The 20,111-nt window shown below is 44.5% G+C and overlaps 1 protein-coding gene across 1 annotated transcript in view; it reads left to right on the top strand.

Moving 5' to 3' along the window:
- The window catches only part of SCN10A (sodium voltage-gated channel alpha subunit 10), an 88,918-nt gene that overhangs the window by 50,014 nt on the left and 18,793 nt on the right, over positions 1-20,111 (top strand). The window contains exons 14-19 of the mRNA XM_021071677.1: positions 532-705; positions 9,991-10,350; positions 12,576-13,022; positions 14,345-14,479; positions 16,090-16,213; positions 17,196-17,350. Coding sequence (XP_020927336.1) covers positions 532-705; positions 9,991-10,350; positions 12,576-13,022; positions 14,345-14,479; positions 16,090-16,213; positions 17,196-17,350 — 1,395 coding nt within the window. The remainder of the gene's footprint in view (positions 1-531; positions 706-9,990; positions 10,351-12,575; positions 13,023-14,344; positions 14,480-16,089; positions 16,214-17,195; positions 17,351-20,111) is intronic.

The following is a 20,111-nucleotide window of genomic DNA, read 5'->3' as shown; positions in this document are numbered from 1 at the left end:
AGCAATGCCAGATCCTTAACCCACTGAGCAAGGCCAGGGATGGAACCCCGCAACCTCATGGTTCCTAGTCGGATTCGTTAACCACTGCTCCACGACAGGAACTCCTCCTTCTTCAACCTTATACAAGTTAGGAAATGGCTGAGTGCAATGTTTATCTATCTGTGTCTGGGTCGCTCCACAATCGATCCTTGCTTTTAAACTACTGAACCAGATTGACTTTTCCTTTACATAATTGTATCATGATTATATCCTAATGATTATCCACTTACTCCATGTCCAACACCGTTCACCGAAGCATGGAAACACTAATGCATATTCCCTGAGCACTGGTCCAGAGATTTCTCTGTGCTGCCACATTGAGTGTTCCCATCCCCAGTCCTTCAGGAGCCCACCGACAATATAGGAACTGAGTAAAAACAAGGTAAAGGGATTTGCCACTTTATAAACAAGACATTTCTCCCTGCTCTATTTGTCTTTGCCCCCTCGCGTGACCGACAGACTCTCTGAGATGAATCCTGTTTCTGTCCACAGGTCTTTACTGTGTTTTTCACTGCTGAGATGGTCTTCAAGATCATAGCCTTCGACCCCTACTATTACTTTCAGAACAGGTGGAACATCTTTGACTGCATCATTGTCACCGTGAGCCTGATAGAGCTGGGCATGGCCAGGAAGGGCAGCCTGACGGTACTGCGGACCTTCCGCCTGGTAATGAGCTCTCTTGGCGATTTGGGGACCCCTCCTCTAAGACATCCAGGGAATCACCCCACTGGGAACAGACTTCATCCTCTGGGGACCCCACCAACCAGCTCCTTCTTCCTCTCTGGTCCCTGGGGGAGGAGGGAGGGCCTGGTCCCTGGGAGCTGGAGACTTGATGTTTTCCAAAGTAGGGATGTACCTTCTTCTCTCCGAGCCTGAGTCCCCTCATCTGCACAAAGACAGGGCTTCCCAGAACCCCCCTGTTCTCTTATCAGATAACAGTAACAGCAATAATCAGAGAAGCTACTGTTTCTTGAGGTCTGACCATGTATGAGGTACAGAGCTGAACCCTTGACATAACACCTCATTTCACACTTACAACACCCTAAGAGAGCTGCTTTTACTATCCCCACAGACAGATGGGGAAAACTGAGACAGGGTGCTTAAATGGTAGCCCAGAGTCTCCCCACTGCTGAGGGGAGAGACCTGCCTCACAGAGCCTCGGACCTGCATCTCAAAGCCAGGCTGCCTAACTCCAAAGTCCCAGCTCCTCCCATCCCCAAGAGCTCATCCTCTGATTCCCGGGTCTCCAAATCACAGTCCCAATGTTTCATGCACCTCAGAAACTGCCTCCTACTATTCACATGTCCAGGCTATTCTCCCCACCCAGTTCTGGGGTGCTTTCTACAAGAGGGGTTCACCTATTCCTGTTGCTGGTGCCCCTTTGACCACAGGCCACCTGCTCATAAGAGTAGAGCCACATCTGCCAGATTTGCCAGACGTCCAGGAGGTGGGTCTGGGGCTACTGAGGTCTTCCAGTTTCCCAGACCATCTAGAGGACAGCTCCAGGGAGAGGCATTTACACAGAAATCCATGTGACTTATGCCAAAGAGGTGACCCTGTCCTTTATTGTCACAGTTTCTACTTTTTCATGAGAAGCCAGGAATCCAGATTTTTTTGTGTGTGATACTTAAAATACTACTAATCCAGTTAAAAAAAAAAAAACCACTCTAAAGGCCAATTGAAGCATGTCCTGGTTGATGACCTCTGCCTGATGACGGTTCTTTCACTATCCTATGGAGAAGGGCAGAGCCTACAGGGCTCTTTATTCATAACCTGGAAACTGGAGAAGATTAGCATTGAGTCACATTTTTAGAAGGATAGATGTCTCTAAGTATCCAGAAAATGGCAAGAGGCAGGCACTTATGCTAATTGTGAACATAAGACGTCCAAGCACAGTTATCGAGAGAGTGAGATTCCATACTCCCTATGAATTAATAAGAATTAATAACAGAAGGAGGATCTGAAGTTGGTTTCCTAATAGCATAGGAACATCTTTGGTATATTTGGGGAAATACAAGCTTGGTGTTTTAAGGTCTTCATGCTCCTTTTGTTTTGATTTCATGAAGCCTACAGTCTCAAACAAGCAAAAATAACCAGGTTTACTCCTTAGCGTGGGTCTGCAGAATTCTCTAGGTGCCTGCCCCTTGATGCAATCCTAACATGCTGATAAACTCGCAATTCCCAAACCATTGCACCAACCTCACACTTTCTTAGGGGCTTTTAGTCCTCCTCTCCCACCCCTTCCACCATCCATTGATGATGGCCCATCAGTATTATTATGCCCTTGAAAACAAACTCAACTATTTTTCCTCTCTTCTCCTTCATATGTTTGTGTTTCATAAAACCCTTCCCTGGAGTTGAAGCCAAATATTTCCCTCTGCCATGCATGCACCTGAACTGTGGACATTACTATAGAAAATTCACACAGGTCATCAGTTTCATATTTTTAAGTAGGTTTTATTTTTTAAAACAGTTTTATATTTTTTCAGAAAAATTGAGCAGATAGTACAGAGTTCCCATACACCCCCCACACACACATATGTGCACATAGTCACACCGTTTCCCCCATTATTATCGCTTTACATTAGTAAGGTACATTTCTTACAGGTAACTCATCTGTGGCTTCCCATTGCTCTGGGAATGAAATCCCAAATCCTTGAGATGGTCTACAAAGTTCTGCATGATCAGGCCCTGCTTACCTCTCCAGACATTCTCTTCTTGCCCACTTTGCTCCAGCCAGAGAGGCCTCCTCTCTCTTCATCACACATAACAGAACTGTTTCTGACATGGGGCCTTTGCACAATTATCCCCTCTGCCTGGAATACTTTTCCCCTAGTCTTTAATTCCTGTTCATTCATTCTCATCTTTCTTGGCTTAACTCACACATCACCTCCTCAGAAAGGTCTCCCCAACCACTTTATCTAAAGTTGGATTCCCTCATCAAATTAACCTATTTTTCACACTTTACAATTACCCTGGTATTCTGTGAGGCACAAAGCAGAGTTTTCTTGTTTACCATTCTATTCCAAGGGCTAGTACACACTAGGAATTGAATAAACACCTGTTGAGTGAAGGAAGGAAGGAAAGATGAAAGAAAAGAAGGAAAGAAGGAAGATAGAAAAATTCTGTGTCCTCATTTGTGCTTTTTCCTTCCTCTCAAAGTCGCATCACTTCTCTTCCTACCATTTTAAGCCTTGCTCCATTAATCCGTTGATCTCTTCTCGTACAAGTACTGCACTGTCTTTATCACTGCAATTGCCTCCAATACATCTGTCTGTGAGGCAAGTTGCCCACTTTGTTTTATTTCTTCAGGAATATTGTGGCCCCTGCACTTCATATTCATTTTAGAACCAATGTGCCAAGTTACATACCCCGTATACATACAAATTTTTTTTTTCCTTAAAGGACTGCAATAATCTATAGATGAGTTTGAGAAGAAATGTAACCTTTATATTATATAGTCTTCTGATCCATGAAAAGGGCATACTCTCCATGTATTTCAGCCTTTCAGTAATTTTATAATTTTTCCATAGAGTTCTATAATTTTCTCCATATCTTTTGTTATTCCCTAGTTCATTATGCTATCCCAAATGAAATTTTTTTTGGCCACACCCACAGCATGTGTAAGTTCCCGCCCTGGGAATCGAACCTGAGTCACAACAGCCACTGTAGGGACAGTGCCAAATCCTAATCCACTGCACTCCAAAAGAACTCTAAATGAAATTTATTTTTATTTTATTTTATTTATTTTTGTTTGTTTGTTTGTTTTTTGTCTTTTCTAGGGCCGTACGCATGGCATATGGAGGTTCCCAGGCTAGGGGTCCAATCGGAGCTGTAGCCACCGGCCTTTGCCACTGTCACAGCAATGCAGGATCCGAGCCGCATCTGTGACCTACACCACAGCTCACGACAGCCCCGGAACCTTAACCCACTGAGCGAGGCCAGAGATCGAACCCGAAACCTCATGGTTCCTAGTCAGATTTGTTAACCACTGAGCCATGATGGGAACTCCAAATGAAATTTATTTTTAAATATTCTTTTCTGGGTGTTGTTTTGTTTGTTGTTGTTTTCGCTAGCATTTTGCTATTTAACATTTTTGTATCCAGATAGCTCTCTTATTCTCATGACTTATCTCTGTAATCTTTTAAATTTGTTAACACAATCATATCATATGTAAGTGATGAGTTTTGTTTCTTTTTTTCTAATCCTTATACCATTTGGTTCTTTTTATTACATTACTGTGCTGGTTAGGACATCCAGTACACTGTTGAGAAGTGTTAATAGCAGTTTTGCTGTTTTCCTATCTCAAAGAAAATGCTTTCAGTATTTCAGCAAGTCTGATATTTGTGGCAGCTTTTTTAAAAAGATTTTTTAAAAAACCTTTATCGGCAGAGGAAGTTCTCTTTTGTTAAGAATATTAATCATGAATGGATGTTTAATTTTATCAGACAGTTGTTCCATGTGATTAAGACAATCACATGATTTTTTTCCTAATCTGTTAAAGTGGTGAATTATACTAATTGATTTTCTGATGTTAAATCAATTTTGCATTCCTGGGATTAACCCAACTTGATCGTGATATATTTTTTTATACATTGGAAGATTTGGTTTGCTAAATTTTTTTTAAATTTTGTATTCCTATTGATGAGTAATATTTGGCCTGTAATTTTCCTTACTTGCATTGTCCTTGCTAGGTTTTAGTATCTAGGCATCAAGGTTATGCTAATCTCCATAAAAGAGGTGAGGGATACTCTTCTTCCTCTACATTCAATCTCTGGGTAAGATTTGTATTATTTGTTTCTTGTTAAGTTGGTAGAATTCGCTAATTAAGCCATCTGGAGGTCAAGATTTTTCATTACTGATTTAATTTTCTTATGGGTAGTGAAATTAGTCAGATTTTCTATTTCTCAAGTTAGTTTTGCTAAGTTATATTTTTCTAAAAATTTTTCTTCAGTTAAATTTTCAAGTATATTGGCATAGCATTGTGCATTCAATGCCTCTATCTTTTAATGCTCTATATCACCAGTACTTAAGTTACCCTTTTTTTCCTTTAAAAATAGTGACTTATGCTTTCTCTTATCTATTTTTACTTATCTTGCCAAAGATCATCAATTTAATTAAGCTTTTTAAAGAACCAACTTTTAGCTTGTTGATCCTCTCTACTTCATTGATGTTTTTACTTCAATTAATCTTGCATTTTATCTTAATTGCATCCTCTGTTCTACATATTTTATTCTTTTCTAACTTCTTAAGATGGAGTTTCCAACCTATTTTCCTTTCTAATATATTTGTTGAAGACTTTAATTTCCTTCTAAGAACTGCTTTAATATGTAGAATTTTCTTTATTGTTTAGTTCTAAATATTTCCTAATTTCAAGTTTGATTTATTCTTTGACTCAAAAGTTAATTGGATACACGGTTCTTAATTTTGAAATGTATGTATTTCTAGTTATCTTTATGCCATTGAGTTCCAGCTTTATTGTACTATATTGAGAGAACATACGCTGTATGATTTTAATGCTTTGAAGTTTATTGATAATCTCCTTTTGGCTCAGTATACTGAAAAATTTCTTTATGCTCTTGCAAAGAACATGTCTTCTGCAACTGTAGGGTACAATACTCTGCATGTATAACCACTGGGTAGAGAAAGTTCATTGTGTGGTTCAAATATCCTATATCCCTGCTTATTTTTATCTTCTTGTTTTAGCCATTACTGAGATGGTAGTGTATAAAAATATCTCCCACTATGATTAAAGCATGGTCTGTTTCTCCTTATGGTTCTATCTTGAGCCTATGTTATTAAATGCACACGTATTTTAAGTTAGTATATCTTCCCAGTGGAATGAAACTTTTATCAGTGAGAATTGACTTTCTTTATCCCTAGAAATGCTTTTGGCCTTAAAAATCTCTTTTGACTGATAGTAATTAAACAACTCTGTTTTCTTTTAGTATGGAATTTGCCTGGTATACCTCTATCCATCCTTTTACTTCCAGTCTTTGTGTTTCTTTAGGATTTTTACATGTCTCTTTAAGTAGTACACAGTCAGACTTTGGATTCTTATTCAGTTCTGACAATCCATTCTTTGTCTATTAACCAAAGAATTTAGTCCACTTATTTTATTGTGAATACCAATATATTTGGATATGTGTCTGTCATCATATTCTAGTTTTCCTATTTGTTTCCTCTGATCTAGTATTTTTGTTCTCTTTTTCTTGATTTTTTTTTGGACTGTTTGTTTTTCCTTGTTCCATTTCCTTTTTTATTGGTCTGGAAACAAAATACTCTTTTTATTCTTTGAATGATTACCTTAAAAAAGACAGCATGTATTGTTAACTTAATCAAAGTAAAAAATTAGCTAAAATCTTCTTTTTTAAAATTTATTTATTTTTTTATTTTCCCACTGTACAGCAAGAGGATCAAGTTATCCTTACATGTATACATGACAATTACATTTTTCCCCCACCCTTTCTTCTGTTGCAACATGAGTATCTAGACAAAGTTCTCAATGCTATTCAGCAGGATCTCCTTGTAAATCTATTCTAAGTTGTGTCTGATAAGCCCAAGCTCCCGATCCCTCCCACTCCCTCCCCCTCCCATCAGGCAGCCACAAGTCTTTTCTCCAAGTCTATGAGTTTCTTTTCTGAGGAGATGTTCATTTGTGCTGGATAAAAAATTAGCTAAAATCTTTACTTTCCAGGACCATTTTTATTCCAGTTCTCTTCTCCAACTTATTATTGTGTTAAATATCTTAATTTTATCTTGTTTTTTAAAAGCTATATGGCTTAATTATTTATAAATAATTCCTGGTTTGTACAAACAATACAGAAAATTCAGTAGCTTAACCCAGTAAAAGTTTATTCCTCGCTCATCTCATAGTCTGATGCAAGTCAGTCAGCTCTCTGAGGGACTGCTCCTAGAAGTGACTGTGCCATATCTGAAGAAGGCATATACAGCCTTCAAAGCTTGCCTCCTGCTTGTAGAAAGATGGCCAGATTTAAACAGTCAAAGGCTTTTCAGTCAGGGCTCATGGTTTCTTTTGCAATACAATTCCTTTAAAACTTAGATGGATTCAGACATCTCTGTGCACTATACACTAAGTGCTTTCTTTGACAGAGTTCTCAATTCTGCTTTGTTTCTTTGCTTTCTGGTCCCCATACCTGTCTCCCTCTCTCTCTCTCTTTTCTCTCTTTCAAATGTTAGCTATGCCATTAATATGATCTTTGCTAAGATGTGCCTCATTTCATTGAAAAATTCAACTGTTCTTCTACACATAAAGGCTTAATCCCATTGCTTACTCTTCGAGATCTAAAGCAGTATAATTCCCCTAAAACTTGAAGACTCTAAACTTCTGGATTCTATTTCCTTTTATTTCTTATCAATAAGCCAAATATTCCCTGAGCTCATCTCTTTCTTGTAACATCTTGACCAATTACAACTGACACACAAAACTAACGTTCAGTTTTATAGACCCTTTCCCTAGGGCTTCTGGCTCATGATCTGCCCCAGAATTATTACAGGCAATCATTTCACCCCCACAACACAGATCACCACTTTCCAAGCTTTCTTCTATCAGTTTCCTTGTTGTCCATCACATGGTCACTAAGCCAGTGCCACACATTCTGTGTTGTTGAAATGGCAATGGCTATATTCAGTGCACCCATTTCTGCATTTCTCAGGAGAAGTACAGCTGGTGGCAGCAACAGTCTCTAAATCTGCAAGTTAACATAATAGAGGTTTATGTTCACAGAGTATTCAGGGCTGGTTGAGAAGCTCTCCTGGTGTGTCTGCTCCAAGCAGTGACCCAAGGATCCAGGATGGTATGATGTCATCTTCAATGGGTGGCCTCTAAAGTGGCCATGGGAGGGGAAGAGAAAGTGCATAGTGTTTTATGGCTCTGCCTGAAGGTGGTGTACCTTACTTCTGTCTCCATCTCCATTGTGTCAGCTGGAACCCAGTCATATTACCTCGACTGTATGTAAGTAAAGCTGGAAAACAGTCTTCCTTTGTGTCTGAGAGGAGGATATGTGAAGGGTGACCATATAGCCAGTCTTTGCCCTACCCCATGAGATTTTTATTGCTGTGTCCACTCAGTATTTACTTAGATTCACTCTCATACTTATCACTTCCCTTCTCTTCATCTATTCTTGCATATAATACTTTCCTCTTGGGGTCACTTTCTTTCCGCTTGAAGTACAGCATTTAGAATCTCTTTTAGTGAGTGCCTTCTGACAGTTACACTTCTCTCAGTTTCATCTAAAATTTGCCATTAAGTTTGCCTTGTCCTGAGAGATATTGCTTATGGGATCTAGCCTTCATAAGGGGAGAAATTCCTGTTATACTCTCTACCTTAGGGAGCCCTGGGATGTGTTTCCTGCTTGCTATGCCCCATGAGACCATTACAACTTATGCCCAGACTCACTGAGTTTTGCAGATGTCTTCAGAGAAACAGCTGGCTTCAGCAATCTGTTTTTATCCCCAAATTCCCACCGTTATTTAATTTTTGGCTAAAGAATTACTTACTTTGGAGTTCCCACTGTGGCACAGTGGGTCAAGTATCTGGTGTTGTCTTTGCAGCAACTCAGGTCACTGCTGAGATGCAGGCTCAATTCCTGGTCCAGCACAGTGGGTTAAGGATCTGATGTTGCTGTAGCTGTACATAGGTTATAGCTGCAGCTCAGATTCAGTCCCTGGCCTGGGAACTTTCATATGCCATAGGTGCAGCCCCCTCACCAAAAATAATTACTTACTTTATTGAAAGATCATCAGTGTGCTTAAGATTTTATTATCTAGCATTTTATTAACTTTTTGTTGGAAAAAGGAACCCAGGGGTACCCAATATAGTTTACCATTTTACTCTGTCTTCTGATATTCTTCACAAGTTCAAGGTCTATTTCATCACCAAGTGGTGACCTTTCCAGTCGAGGACAGATAGACTTATGTTGCATTCTGCTCTAAAACTAAATCATCCTTATTAAAGTAAGTTACAGATTAGATATAGAATGAACTTAGACACTCCCCCCTATGGCAAAGAAAAATGAATATGGAACTTCCTGAATAAGAGGGTTAACCCCTGCCCCTTGGGACTTACTGCTGTATTGGGTGATGACACTGATGCTTCTCTGTCCAGCATAGCATCCTAGCACCTCGGCCAGAGCTTGGCTCTTAGTAAGAGCTTCGTAAATACCCTGTGACAGCTGCATTCACCCATTTCTTTCTAACAAATTAAAGAACCACACAAAATTTTTTTATTTTTTAAACATTTGAACATCTATATGCATGGTGCTTTTGCTCTCCTGTGGAACTTAGCACAAATGGATCTACAATGAGGACTTCATTGGTCTTTGCCTTGCCTCTGTAACTAAACCCTTAGTTCTATGCAGGCAGGAGCCTGCATACTTTTCTCCATATACCTCACAGGCTGGCACAGTGCCATGTGCATGTGTGGCTAGCTTTCAACAAAGTAGGTAGATTGGTTAGTCAATTAAATAAACATATGAATCCTAGGTTCATAAAATCATGCATACTGCCATTTCAGAGCTGGTGTGGGCAACAGATGTTGTCCATTGCCTCAAGGTGAGAAATGCCCTAAGGTGATGGTTAACTAGTACCTCAAATTGCTCTGCCTGCAGAAGGCTGGCCTCTCTTCAGGTCAAAAGTGGGCTCTTCTCACACATTTGTGATCTCCATCATACCCACTCCACCCCCCTAGAACTGATCCACAGTTTGTGGAGCACATTCATATGTAGGGACCATAGAGGGCTGGTCATACTTTTGAGTAACTGGTGACATAGGAAGAAATGTCTCTGATGGTAGCTTCCTGGGATATCAATCCCTGCTAATGGAATGAGCTGTCTTGTGTTTCTTCCAGACCTTTGGTCTCTGGTCAAGCCTTGAGCTGAAAGGTGATGGAAGCAGCCCCCAGGACCTAATACAATCTCTGTTTCTCTGCAGCTGCGGGTCTTCAAGCTGGCCAAGTCCTGGCCGACCTTAAACATGCTCATCAAGATCATTGGCAACTCAGTGGGGGCTCTGGGGAACCTCACCATCATTCTGGCTATCATTGTCTTTGTCTTCGCTCTGGTTGGCAAGCAGCTCCTGGGGGAAAGCTATAATACCAACCGTCACAAAATCTCAGCACCCAAAGAGGACTGGCCGCGCTGGCACATGCATGACTTCTTCCACTCCTTCCTCATCGTCTTCCGGATTCTCTGCGGAGAGTGGATTGAGAACATGTGGGCCTGCATGGAAGTTGGCCAGAAGTCCATATGCCTCATCCTTTTCTTGACAGTGATGGTGCTGGGAAACCTGGTGGTGAGTGCACGGGAAATGCAGGAGACTTCAGGTTATACTGGAAAGCTTTGACACCATACCTCCCTGACTGAAAAGTCTTCAAACTTTTCAGGGTCATGTGGGACACATCATCATAGGAACTGTCCATTGAGAAGCAGCTGGAATAAGCACATATGACAGAACAGGAAAGATCTGGTTTAGAATCCCAGCTCCACCTCTGATAAAGCTGGGTGACCCAGTGCAAGAGACAATCTCCTGAGCTTTAATTTCCTTATAATCAAGAAAATAGTGTTTACTCATAGGCTTACTGGGAGAATTAAATTACGTGAATGACATATGCAAATTGCCTAGTGCAATGTCTGGGCCATGGCAGGAAGTCAATAAATAGTAGCTGTTAGCTGTTGAAGGAAAATTTCCCTTCTCCACTCTACGGGGTCTCAGAAGGTGTTTTTTTGTTTCTTTGTTTTTTGTTTTTTTTCCAGGTGAGTAAGAGTTAGTTGATGTCTTCAAGCTACACGGGTTCTAACTAGGAGCAAGAAGGAGGCACAGTGGGACAAGAGGAGGGAGAGGAGCTGGGTCATGGACAACATCCAACGCCATCATGACAATAACAAAATCCACTCCCATGGGAGGAGCCCCTCTGGAGGCCTTTCTTCCAATTGGTCCCAGCACCCCTTCTCTGTCCCAGCCTGGCTCCTCACCCTTGGCTTGTCTCCACTCCCTCAAGTTCTGGGCACCCTTGCCCTCCCAGCTCTGGCCTGGAGAAGTGAGGTAGGGGTAGTGGAGGGTGTGATTTCTAGGAGTCTCTTTCTTATTTTTTTAAATTGAAGTATAGTTGATTTATAATATTGTGTTAGTTTCTGATATACAGCATAGTGATTTGGGGGTTTTTTGCAGATTATATTCCATTATAGGTTATTTCAAGATATTGAGTATACTTACTTCCCTGTACTAAATAGTAAGTCCTTGTTGTTTATCTATTTTATATATAGTAGTGTAAATATGTTAATCCCAAACTCCTAATTTATCCCTCCCCCTCTTTCCCCTTTGGTAAAGGGGTAACATAAGTTTATTTTCTAAGTCTGTGAGTCTGTATCTGTTTTGTGTGTAAATTCATTTGTATTATTTTTTAGATTCCACATATAAGTGATATCCAATAGTAATTTTCTTTCTGTCTGACTCACTTCACTAAGCATTATAATATCTAGGTCTATCCATATTGCTGCAAAATGGCAATATTTCCTTCTTTTTTATGGCTGATTAGTGTTCCATTTTGTATGTGTGTGTGTGTGTGTGTGTGTGTGTGTGTGTGTGTGTGTTAAGTCAATTGTCTGTTGATGGATGCTTGGTTTGCTTCCATGTCTTGCAAGAGCCCCTTACCCTTTCTTTGGCTGCATATGAAAGTTCCCAGGCCAGGGAATGAACCTGCACCACTGCAGCAACACTAGTAGCTGCAGTGACAATGACAGATTCTTAACCCAATACACCACAAAGGAACTCCCAGGAGCCCATTTCTTTTTGCCCTGGAAGTCAACAAACCTAGATTCTTTTCCCATAAGAGTTTTACAGATAAGAGAAACCTAAATCAAGAGAGGGTATGAAACAACAAATATAGACTCTTCAGAGTTTTTCCTGCTAGGGCTCCTGAGCCACAGGTGCCTTCTGCCTGCATTCCTGAGTAGGGGCAAAGCTCCTTTCTCCCAAGCTAAGCTCCCCATCCCTGCAGAGGCACTGGTGCCCCTGACCCAAGACAGGAAGTTTGCCTCTCTAAGCACTTTTATGTCCCTCATGTCATTTCCTCTTAACAACCTCTCTGAAAGGTAGGGAGTTTCCACTTCCTCCTTACAGGTGAAGGACCTGGAGTTGGAAGCAGCGAGGAGATAGGCCCAGGATCCCAGAGTGAGCAACAGAACCCAGGGTATGGCTGATAAGGGTGGTCCAGGGGCAGGTCTGGGCCTGTTCCTCTCTGTTGTCTCTAAATGTCCCTTTGTTCAGCAGGGGTGATCCTCCTTTATGGTAGAGAATGTACTTACAAGTCTTGTGCACTTGAAGCAGGTCACTTGGGACGCCCCCATGGCTCCCCTCAGTTGCTGTCAGGATGTCCGTAGCTCCAAGAGGGAAAGCCTCTTGGGTAGGCAGAGAGAGGCCCAGGTGTGGCTGTCCTGCCATCCAGCTGCCAACCTGGTGGGCCATGGAGGGGCTCTGCTTGTTGACTGAGTGATCTTTCCTTCCATTCCTTTTTTCAGGTGCTTAACCTATTCATCGCCCTGCTGCTGAATTCCTTCAGTGCTGACAACCTCACAACCCAGGAGGATGATGGGGAGGTGAACAACTTGCAGCTGGCCCTAGCACGGATTCAGTTGTTTGGCCAGCGCACCAAGGAGGCCCTTTGCAGCTTCCTCAACCAGCCCTGCTTGCTCCCCCAGCCCAAGGCAGAGCCTCAGCTAGTAGTGAAACTCCCACTCTCCACCCCCAAAGCCAAGAACCACATTGCTGCTGACACAGCTGTGGTGAAGCCTGGAGGGCTCCCGGCTCCCAGAGGCCCCAGGGATGATCACAGTGACTTCATCACCAATCCTAACATATGGGTCTCTGTCCCCATTGCCGAGGGCGAATCTGACCTCGATGACTTGGAGGATGACGCCGAGGAGGATGCTCGGAGCACGCAGCAAGAAGTGATCCCCCAAGGGCAGGTGAGAGTTCTCCCACAGGACAGCCACGGGAAGCAGGGAGGGGCCTTAGGGCTGGAATGGCTGAGGGGAAGTAGGGAAATTTTGATAAAGAGGTTTTCCAACATCAGGGTTGGCACAGCCTTGAAGAGCCCCAGGCAAGCAAGGCATAGGAGCCCTTGATGTAAGGAAGCACAGGCTGTGCCAAGCTTTCTGGAAAAAGTGGCATTTAAGCAGAACCTGGAAGACAGAGTCAGAATTCCCCAGGCAAGCAGGGAGCAGGGACAGTGCCTGAGACCCAGGCCACTTGGAGGTGCTTGAAACTGTCTTTAACACAGCTTCCCCATTTGCTACACCCAACCCAGTCTCTGTGCATGAGATGCTAAGAACGGGATGTTGTCCAAGCAAGGCTCATCTTCACCAGCAGCCTAAAGAGTCATGATCATTATGTGACTCATTCATCCAGCTTTTTCTGACAAGGGATGTCACAGGGAAATGACACTTGTTCCTTTTGGCACCAAAAAATTTAAAGCACATTTTCTGGTAACATATATTTTTAAATGCTTCACACAGTTCCTTTCTACCTTATGCTGATAAATCAACCCTTGTTAACCTCTTCTCAACAACTCAAGGCATGAACATCTGCACAATTTGTGAAGGCATGGTTCAGTGTGGGACCTGGGGACATGGAGCACCGCTGGCCAGGCCACTAAGTGGCCTCAGACAGCTGTACTTTGAACTGTAGCTCTTCCCTAGCCTCCTTCCCCTGCAGCTGTCACTTCGCTTGTGTTCCAGCAGCTGCTGTTATCAGCTGCCATATTTTACATGCCTTTGTCTGGGTGACAGCCAAGGGCAGAGCATCACCAGCCCCAGAGTAAAGGACATGAACTCTGTGATGGTTGTCTCCACTCAGAGTCATTTTCAGTTACTTTGGGGGGTCTTTGGGGTGTCTGGAGGGCCAAGTTCACTACCACTCTAACCCTTGGACAAGTAATAATGGTCATGGCTAACCTCTATGGAGCCAGGTACTGTGTGTGAAGTGCTTTGCAAGGATGAACGTATTTAGTCATCGAAATAACCAAATGAAGTAGATCTTGCCTTCTCTAAGTTTGTAGATGGGGTAAAAAGGAAGATCAGAGAAGTTAAATAACTTTGCCTAAGGTCACACTTTTTGTAAGTAATGACATCAAGAATTACACACAGATCTGTCTGACCGTATTATGTTAGTTGTATATATTAGGTCCTTGGCTCTGGCAGACTGTGCTGTACAAGATCTCTTCAAACTTAGAAATGGTCAGCTGAGGGGGAGCCCACGTATACAAGTTGGGACCCTCTCTCACCAACAGGAGCAGCTGCAGCAAGTTGGGAGGTCTGAGGACTCCTCATCCAGGAGCCCAGGTCCTGGAACATCCTCTGAGGACCTGGCTCCATACCTAGGTGAGAAGTGGAAAGCCAAGGCTGCTGCTCAGGGCCCTGCAGAGGTAGGTATGTGAGCTTCCTAGAGATGCAGAACAGCCTCCTGGACCCTGACCAGTGGTATGGTGGGGCTGGTTGACGGGGCCAGGCGTGGGTATTTCAGACTGCACTCAACCACATAACATTGTGTCTCATGCTGAGAATTTTTCAAGTCCTTCCTAACCTCTGGGTGAGTCAGCATGATTTCAGTGGGAAGAGTGAGGTTCCATAAACTGGAAGGCCAAGGACCATTTCCTTAACCCCTCTTAGCCTCCATGTCTCCATCTGTGAAACTAAGCCATAATGCCTACTTGGTAGGATTCTTTGGAAGCTTAAATGAGATGCTGCTTGTCAAGTGTTTAGCTTCTGCCTGAAATGGAAATAAGTGCCCAGAAAATGACAGCCAAGAAAAAAGGAAACAAAAGACAATCCACAGAGCAAGTTAAGTATCTTTCAGAGCCAGCAGATAAAAGCCAGAGTTCCTGTGGGTGAGGGAGTCTTCCCTGTGACCAGCCCCCACCCTCCCACCCCCGCTTTCTTTTGTCCACACCATCTTCTCTGGCCAAAACCAGACTGGTGCTGGGGCGAGGCTGTCTGTACGGAGTGCTCTACTGACAGCCTCACATAGACTGAGCAGGAAGATTTAGGAATGGTGTATAAGAGGTAAAAATATACTTGGTGATTTCATTACAAATTTTTAAAGAAAACAAGCTACACTGAAAGAGGTATCTCTAAAGACTCAGCATCTGTAATAGTACTGTATTAAATTCAAGAATTTAACTTGACACCTAGCCACTGAGTGCTGATGGTGCCAGGCACTGGGAAAGCAAAAATAAGGAAGACATAATTCATCCCAAAGTTACCAAGCCCATCAGTTTGAGGAGAGCCAGTGCCTGTGGACAAGGCTAACCCAGCGGGGTGAGACAGACGATAGGCTTGAGAGGGGATCTGAGGGCCCTGGGTGAACACCAGCCTCTTGGGTCCAGCTGGGTGCAGGCTGCCATCTTCTACACGTGGACAATAGGTTCCTGCTGGGCATTCTGAGGACTCCCCGGCTAGTTCCCTCTACTCATTGTTTTCAGTACACCACTGCTGGGATTATTTTTGTTTTGTCCATGACCCTGGCCAAGCAGGGAGGAGCCTGACAGTGACAGATGGGGACCCACCCCACCATTTGGGTCCATTAGCCAAGCGATCAGGTTTACTAATACGAGAGCAGCTTCAGCTCCTAATTGAATTCATCTGGAGACATTATAGGGCTGAAGCTGCCAGGAGGGCAGCAGGGCCCCTGAAGCATTGCTCCGTGATTAAATATTCAAGCCCCGTGAAGGCTGAGAGTCTTTGTGGGTGTAATTACGGTGTCTCGGGCCACCGCCAGCACTCCATCAGGGGCCTAGAGGTTTAAAGCCTCACACAGCTGAACCTCCGGGCCTCCACAGAGAGCAACGCTGTTCTGGGGCTCAGCTGGTGAGGCATTGAAACACAAGGGACGCCATGGTGGTCCAGCCCCAAGGGTGCTCTCGCCACATCTTAGAACATTTCAGAGCCCTGGGCCAGTCGGACCTGTGGTGACCGTGTGCAGATTCACTGGGCCCCTCAGAGAGCTGAGTTTACTGCTGGGTTTTCTGCCCTCCAGGGCATGGATGACACAAGCTCCTCGGAAGGCAGCACTGTGGACTGCCTGGATCCTGAGGAGATCCTGAGGAAGATCCCCGAGCTGGCAGATGACCTCGACGAACCAGATGACTGCTTCACAGAAGGTAGAGTGGCAGAATCTAGATTGATGTTCATTAGGGCCAGAATCTAGCTCAACAAACACGGATCTGGGCCTCTCTGTGCCTGGGGTCCTGGCCTGGGGTCCATGGGAGACTGAGAAGCAGGACCCCTTGCTCCTCACTCCCAGGCTTGAGGGCCTGGCGTCAAACACAGATGTCAATGGGGAGCAGCCTAGCAGTGGGATATGCAACTTACATTGCATCAGACCCGGATAACAGATGCTCTGCCTCCCTTCTGACCCTCAAAAACACTCACCGAGTTATGTAAACTATCCCTCTGGAAGTTGAAAGGGAAAAGGTGGCCACCACCATAAACTCTTGACTTGGGCCCCAAAGGGCCCAGAGAAGGGCCCTGACACATCTGTGTCCTTCCAGTCTATGAGACTCTTAAAAGGTAGAACCTGCATCTTTCTCATCATTGCTCTTAATGTTTAGAACAGCGAGGCCCATTGTGTTCTCAGTAGACATTTGTACAATAAATGAATAACAATGAATATGTAAATAATTATGGAAAAGCTTTGAAAAAATGCTTGAAAATATTTGAAAAAATACTTTCCAGTTTCACATGACCCTGGGCTAGGCTGCCCAGGCCCCATTCCCGCCATGTGGTGACCTCCCAGTTCAGCACAGGCTCATGGCCTTGCCCCTCAGATACCCCCAGGCCCAGGCCCAGGTCCAAGGCTTGATAAGTCTCCTGGACGGAGACTATGGTATCCTCTATGGGGAGGAAGATGGTTGGGAGGACGTGAGATTGTGCAAGAGCCGGAGTGGAGAGGGGCACCTAAAGGGCAGGTGGGAGAGGCTGCCTGAAAGGGACCCCAACTCTCTCCTAGTCCAGGAAAGAATTCTTCTCCAAAGGAGTGGCAAGTGGGTTTCCCAGCAAAGCGGTTTCCCTGCAGGGCTGGGGCCCAAATGTTCCTCCTTTGTCGGAGGAACATAACTCACCATCAGTCCTCTCTCCCCATAGGCTGCATTCGCCACTGTCCCTGCTGCAGAGTGAACAGCTCCAAGTTGCCATGGGCCGTGAGCTGGCAAGTGCGCAAGACCTGCCACCGCATCGTGGAGCACAGCTGGTTTGAGAGCTTCATCATCTTCATGATCCTGCTCAGCAGCGGAGCACTGGTGAGGAGAGGTGGGGTCCCCACCCCAAAGCCCTCCAGGTGGGGTCTCACACCATCCAAAGACCCTGAGGCTGCAGTAGTGGACTCCCCTGATCCCTGGGCCAAAAGTCTCCTCATCTGCAGCTGAAAGGCGAACCACAGCCCCACACGTGGGCTCCCTCAGCAGGAGGGCTTGGAGGTGCCCATATCTGGCCTGCTACACCTGCCTGCATGAATTTTAAGCACTGAATGTGTACATTCCACTTTGCAGGTGGGGAAACTGACATTCAAAGGGTTTATAGGACTTGTCCAAGGTTACCCAGTTTGTCAGTAGCAAAACCTAACTTTGCCCTCATTCGATCCCAAAGTCCTTGACTTTCCACCTTCTGATCTCCCTTGCCGTATCAAGCTGCTTGCAAATACCTCTATTACTGGTTCGGAGCTTACCACAAACCATTACAACAGCACTTCTCAAAATTTAATCACCTGGGGAGTGTGTTAATGCAGATTCTGGGAGTTCCCTTGTAGTGCAGCAGATTAAGGATCTGGCCTTGTCACTGCAGAGGCTTGGGTCACTGTTATGGCATGGACTCAATCCTTCGTCCAGGAACTTCCACATGCTGTGGGTTCGACCCCCACCTCCCCAAAAAAGGCAGACTCTGATTCAGAAAGTCTGGGGTGGGCCCTGAGGATTTGCATTTCCAACAGCCCCCACCTGATGTTGATGTTGCTGGTCCATAGACCACACTTTGAATAACAAGGCCTTACAGGCATAGAGATTCTGAGCTGAGACACTTAAGCCCCTTGCTGAATGCCCAGCTTTGTAGAACAAGAATGTTTCTCTCTGCAGATGTTTCTGTAGTGCTTAGGCTCACTACACAATCTCAGCCAGTCTTCCCAATGAACTAAGGTACACGTGGACCCAGGAAGGGGCTCATCATCCCCAGCTGTCCACATTTTATGGATGAGGAAGCCTCAGCCCAAAGACATGTGGGGAGCTGCCCAGATCCCGGCTAATTAGTTAAAGGGAGGACCAGAGCCCTACCTCTTGATTCATGACCCCGACTCTTACCACTTTTCTTGCTCCCTGGGTTTACTCCCTGAAAAGAGTCTATAGACTATGTGGGCACCCACTTAAGTGCCAGATTTCCCAGGAAGGGAGCCAGAACTGCTCAGGGTGTCATCCCAGCCTTAGGGAGGAGCAAAGGCAGATGAGAAGGTATGATCTGAGAGGTGAGAGGAAAACTAGGCACAAAGCTCCAAGAGTTTCACGGAGCAGGCTGGCCTGCCACCTTGGCTGAGTGGAGAGGGGGTGGCAGCGTCTGACGCTGCCCACTGCCCTGGCACAGGGTGGCAATTGTCCCCCTAAAATAGCAGTCTCAGCAGAGTCCTGAGTGCAGAGGCCACACTGCAGAACAAGAGGAGGCTGGGAAGTGCTTTCACCACACCTACTCTTCCCTCTATGCTGAAAATTTTAACCTCCATCATTTGATGAGAATGTAACCACATTGGCTGTGGACAGATGCTTTTTTCATTACCTCATTGGCTCCCACGGGCTTTCTTTCCTCTTTTCTCCTCTCCACTGCCCCTTACCCCTTCCCTTCTCTCCCTCCTCCCCTTCTCCACATGCCCAGCTGCTCTCCCACCCTCCCCTCCTGCCTGGGAGCTCACACGGGGCACCAGCTGCTGGCCCCACCCCATTGCTCTCCCTCCCTCCCCATCTCCTTCCCCAAGGGACGAAACAGGCTGGCACCAAATTTAGTCTGCCTTATGCTTTTACTTCGAGTATGTTTGAAAAAAATAACATGAGTTTTTATCTGACAAAGTGAAAAAAAAAAAAAAACACCTTGGAAATTATGGGGAAATGCAAAGAAAAAATATCACCAATTTTCCTATCACTCAAAGAGAATCTCACTTTGAAAACATTTTGGTGCACTTCCTTCCCATCTTTCTTATGCATGTAATACATAAATATTACAAATGGAAACCACATTGGTGCATTCTGTAATTTCTCAGTAAATTTTCTTTGTTCTGTGCTCCTCCCAACTCATTAAATGGCTTCAGTGTAACTAATCCCCATGCTCACTTCTAATAAGCACTGAATATCCTTATATACACTCCTTCAGAGATGTTGGCTTATTTCCAGTTTTAGGTCCAGCCTTAGAAGCAGAACTGGAGGCAGGAATTCTGATGCAGTTTGTGGAGGCCATTCCCTCTAAGTTTGGAGCATGTGAAGAAGTAGGACAGGGAAAGAAGCTGAGAAAAGACTTGGGTTCACATGAATCCCAGCCTCAGCCTGGTCCCACAGAAGATCTAAAGCATAAAGGGCATCACAGAACTGTCCCATCTTGAGGCAAGGGGACAGTCAGGCACTGGCTGCGGCTGCCTCCAGAGGGGCCATATAACCTCCTAAGGTGGAGGCAGTTCCCTTCAGCCCAAGGAAGTGTCCTCGGGCAATGGAAGCATTGGCCAGCTGTTAGCAGCCAATGTTCACAGCAGTGATGGTCTCATTGGCCCCTTAAACAGGATCTGGGTGGGGCACCAGTAATATCTAGGGTCCTTAAGGACACACTCTTGAAGGCAGAATTGCTGGGTTTCTAAAACCTTTGAATCATATTACCAAATTGGCTTCCCAAAAGACTGAACTAGTTCTCACTTCCCCCAGCCACTTCCCCCAGCTGCTTCTTTACAACCACACTGACACTGGGGGTTCCCCCCACACCAGTGCCTTTTCATCTTCATCAATCTGATAAAAGAGAAACGGCATCTTTTCTTCATTTGCA

Source organism: Sus scrofa, chromosome 13 (assembly GCF_000003025.6).
Source record: "Sus scrofa isolate TJ Tabasco breed Duroc chromosome 13, Sscrofa11.1, whole genome shotgun sequence".
Lineage (NCBI taxonomy): Eukaryota > Metazoa > Chordata > Mammalia > Artiodactyla > Suidae > Sus > Sus scrofa.
This window is presented reverse-complemented; position numbering and strand designations above follow the sequence as displayed.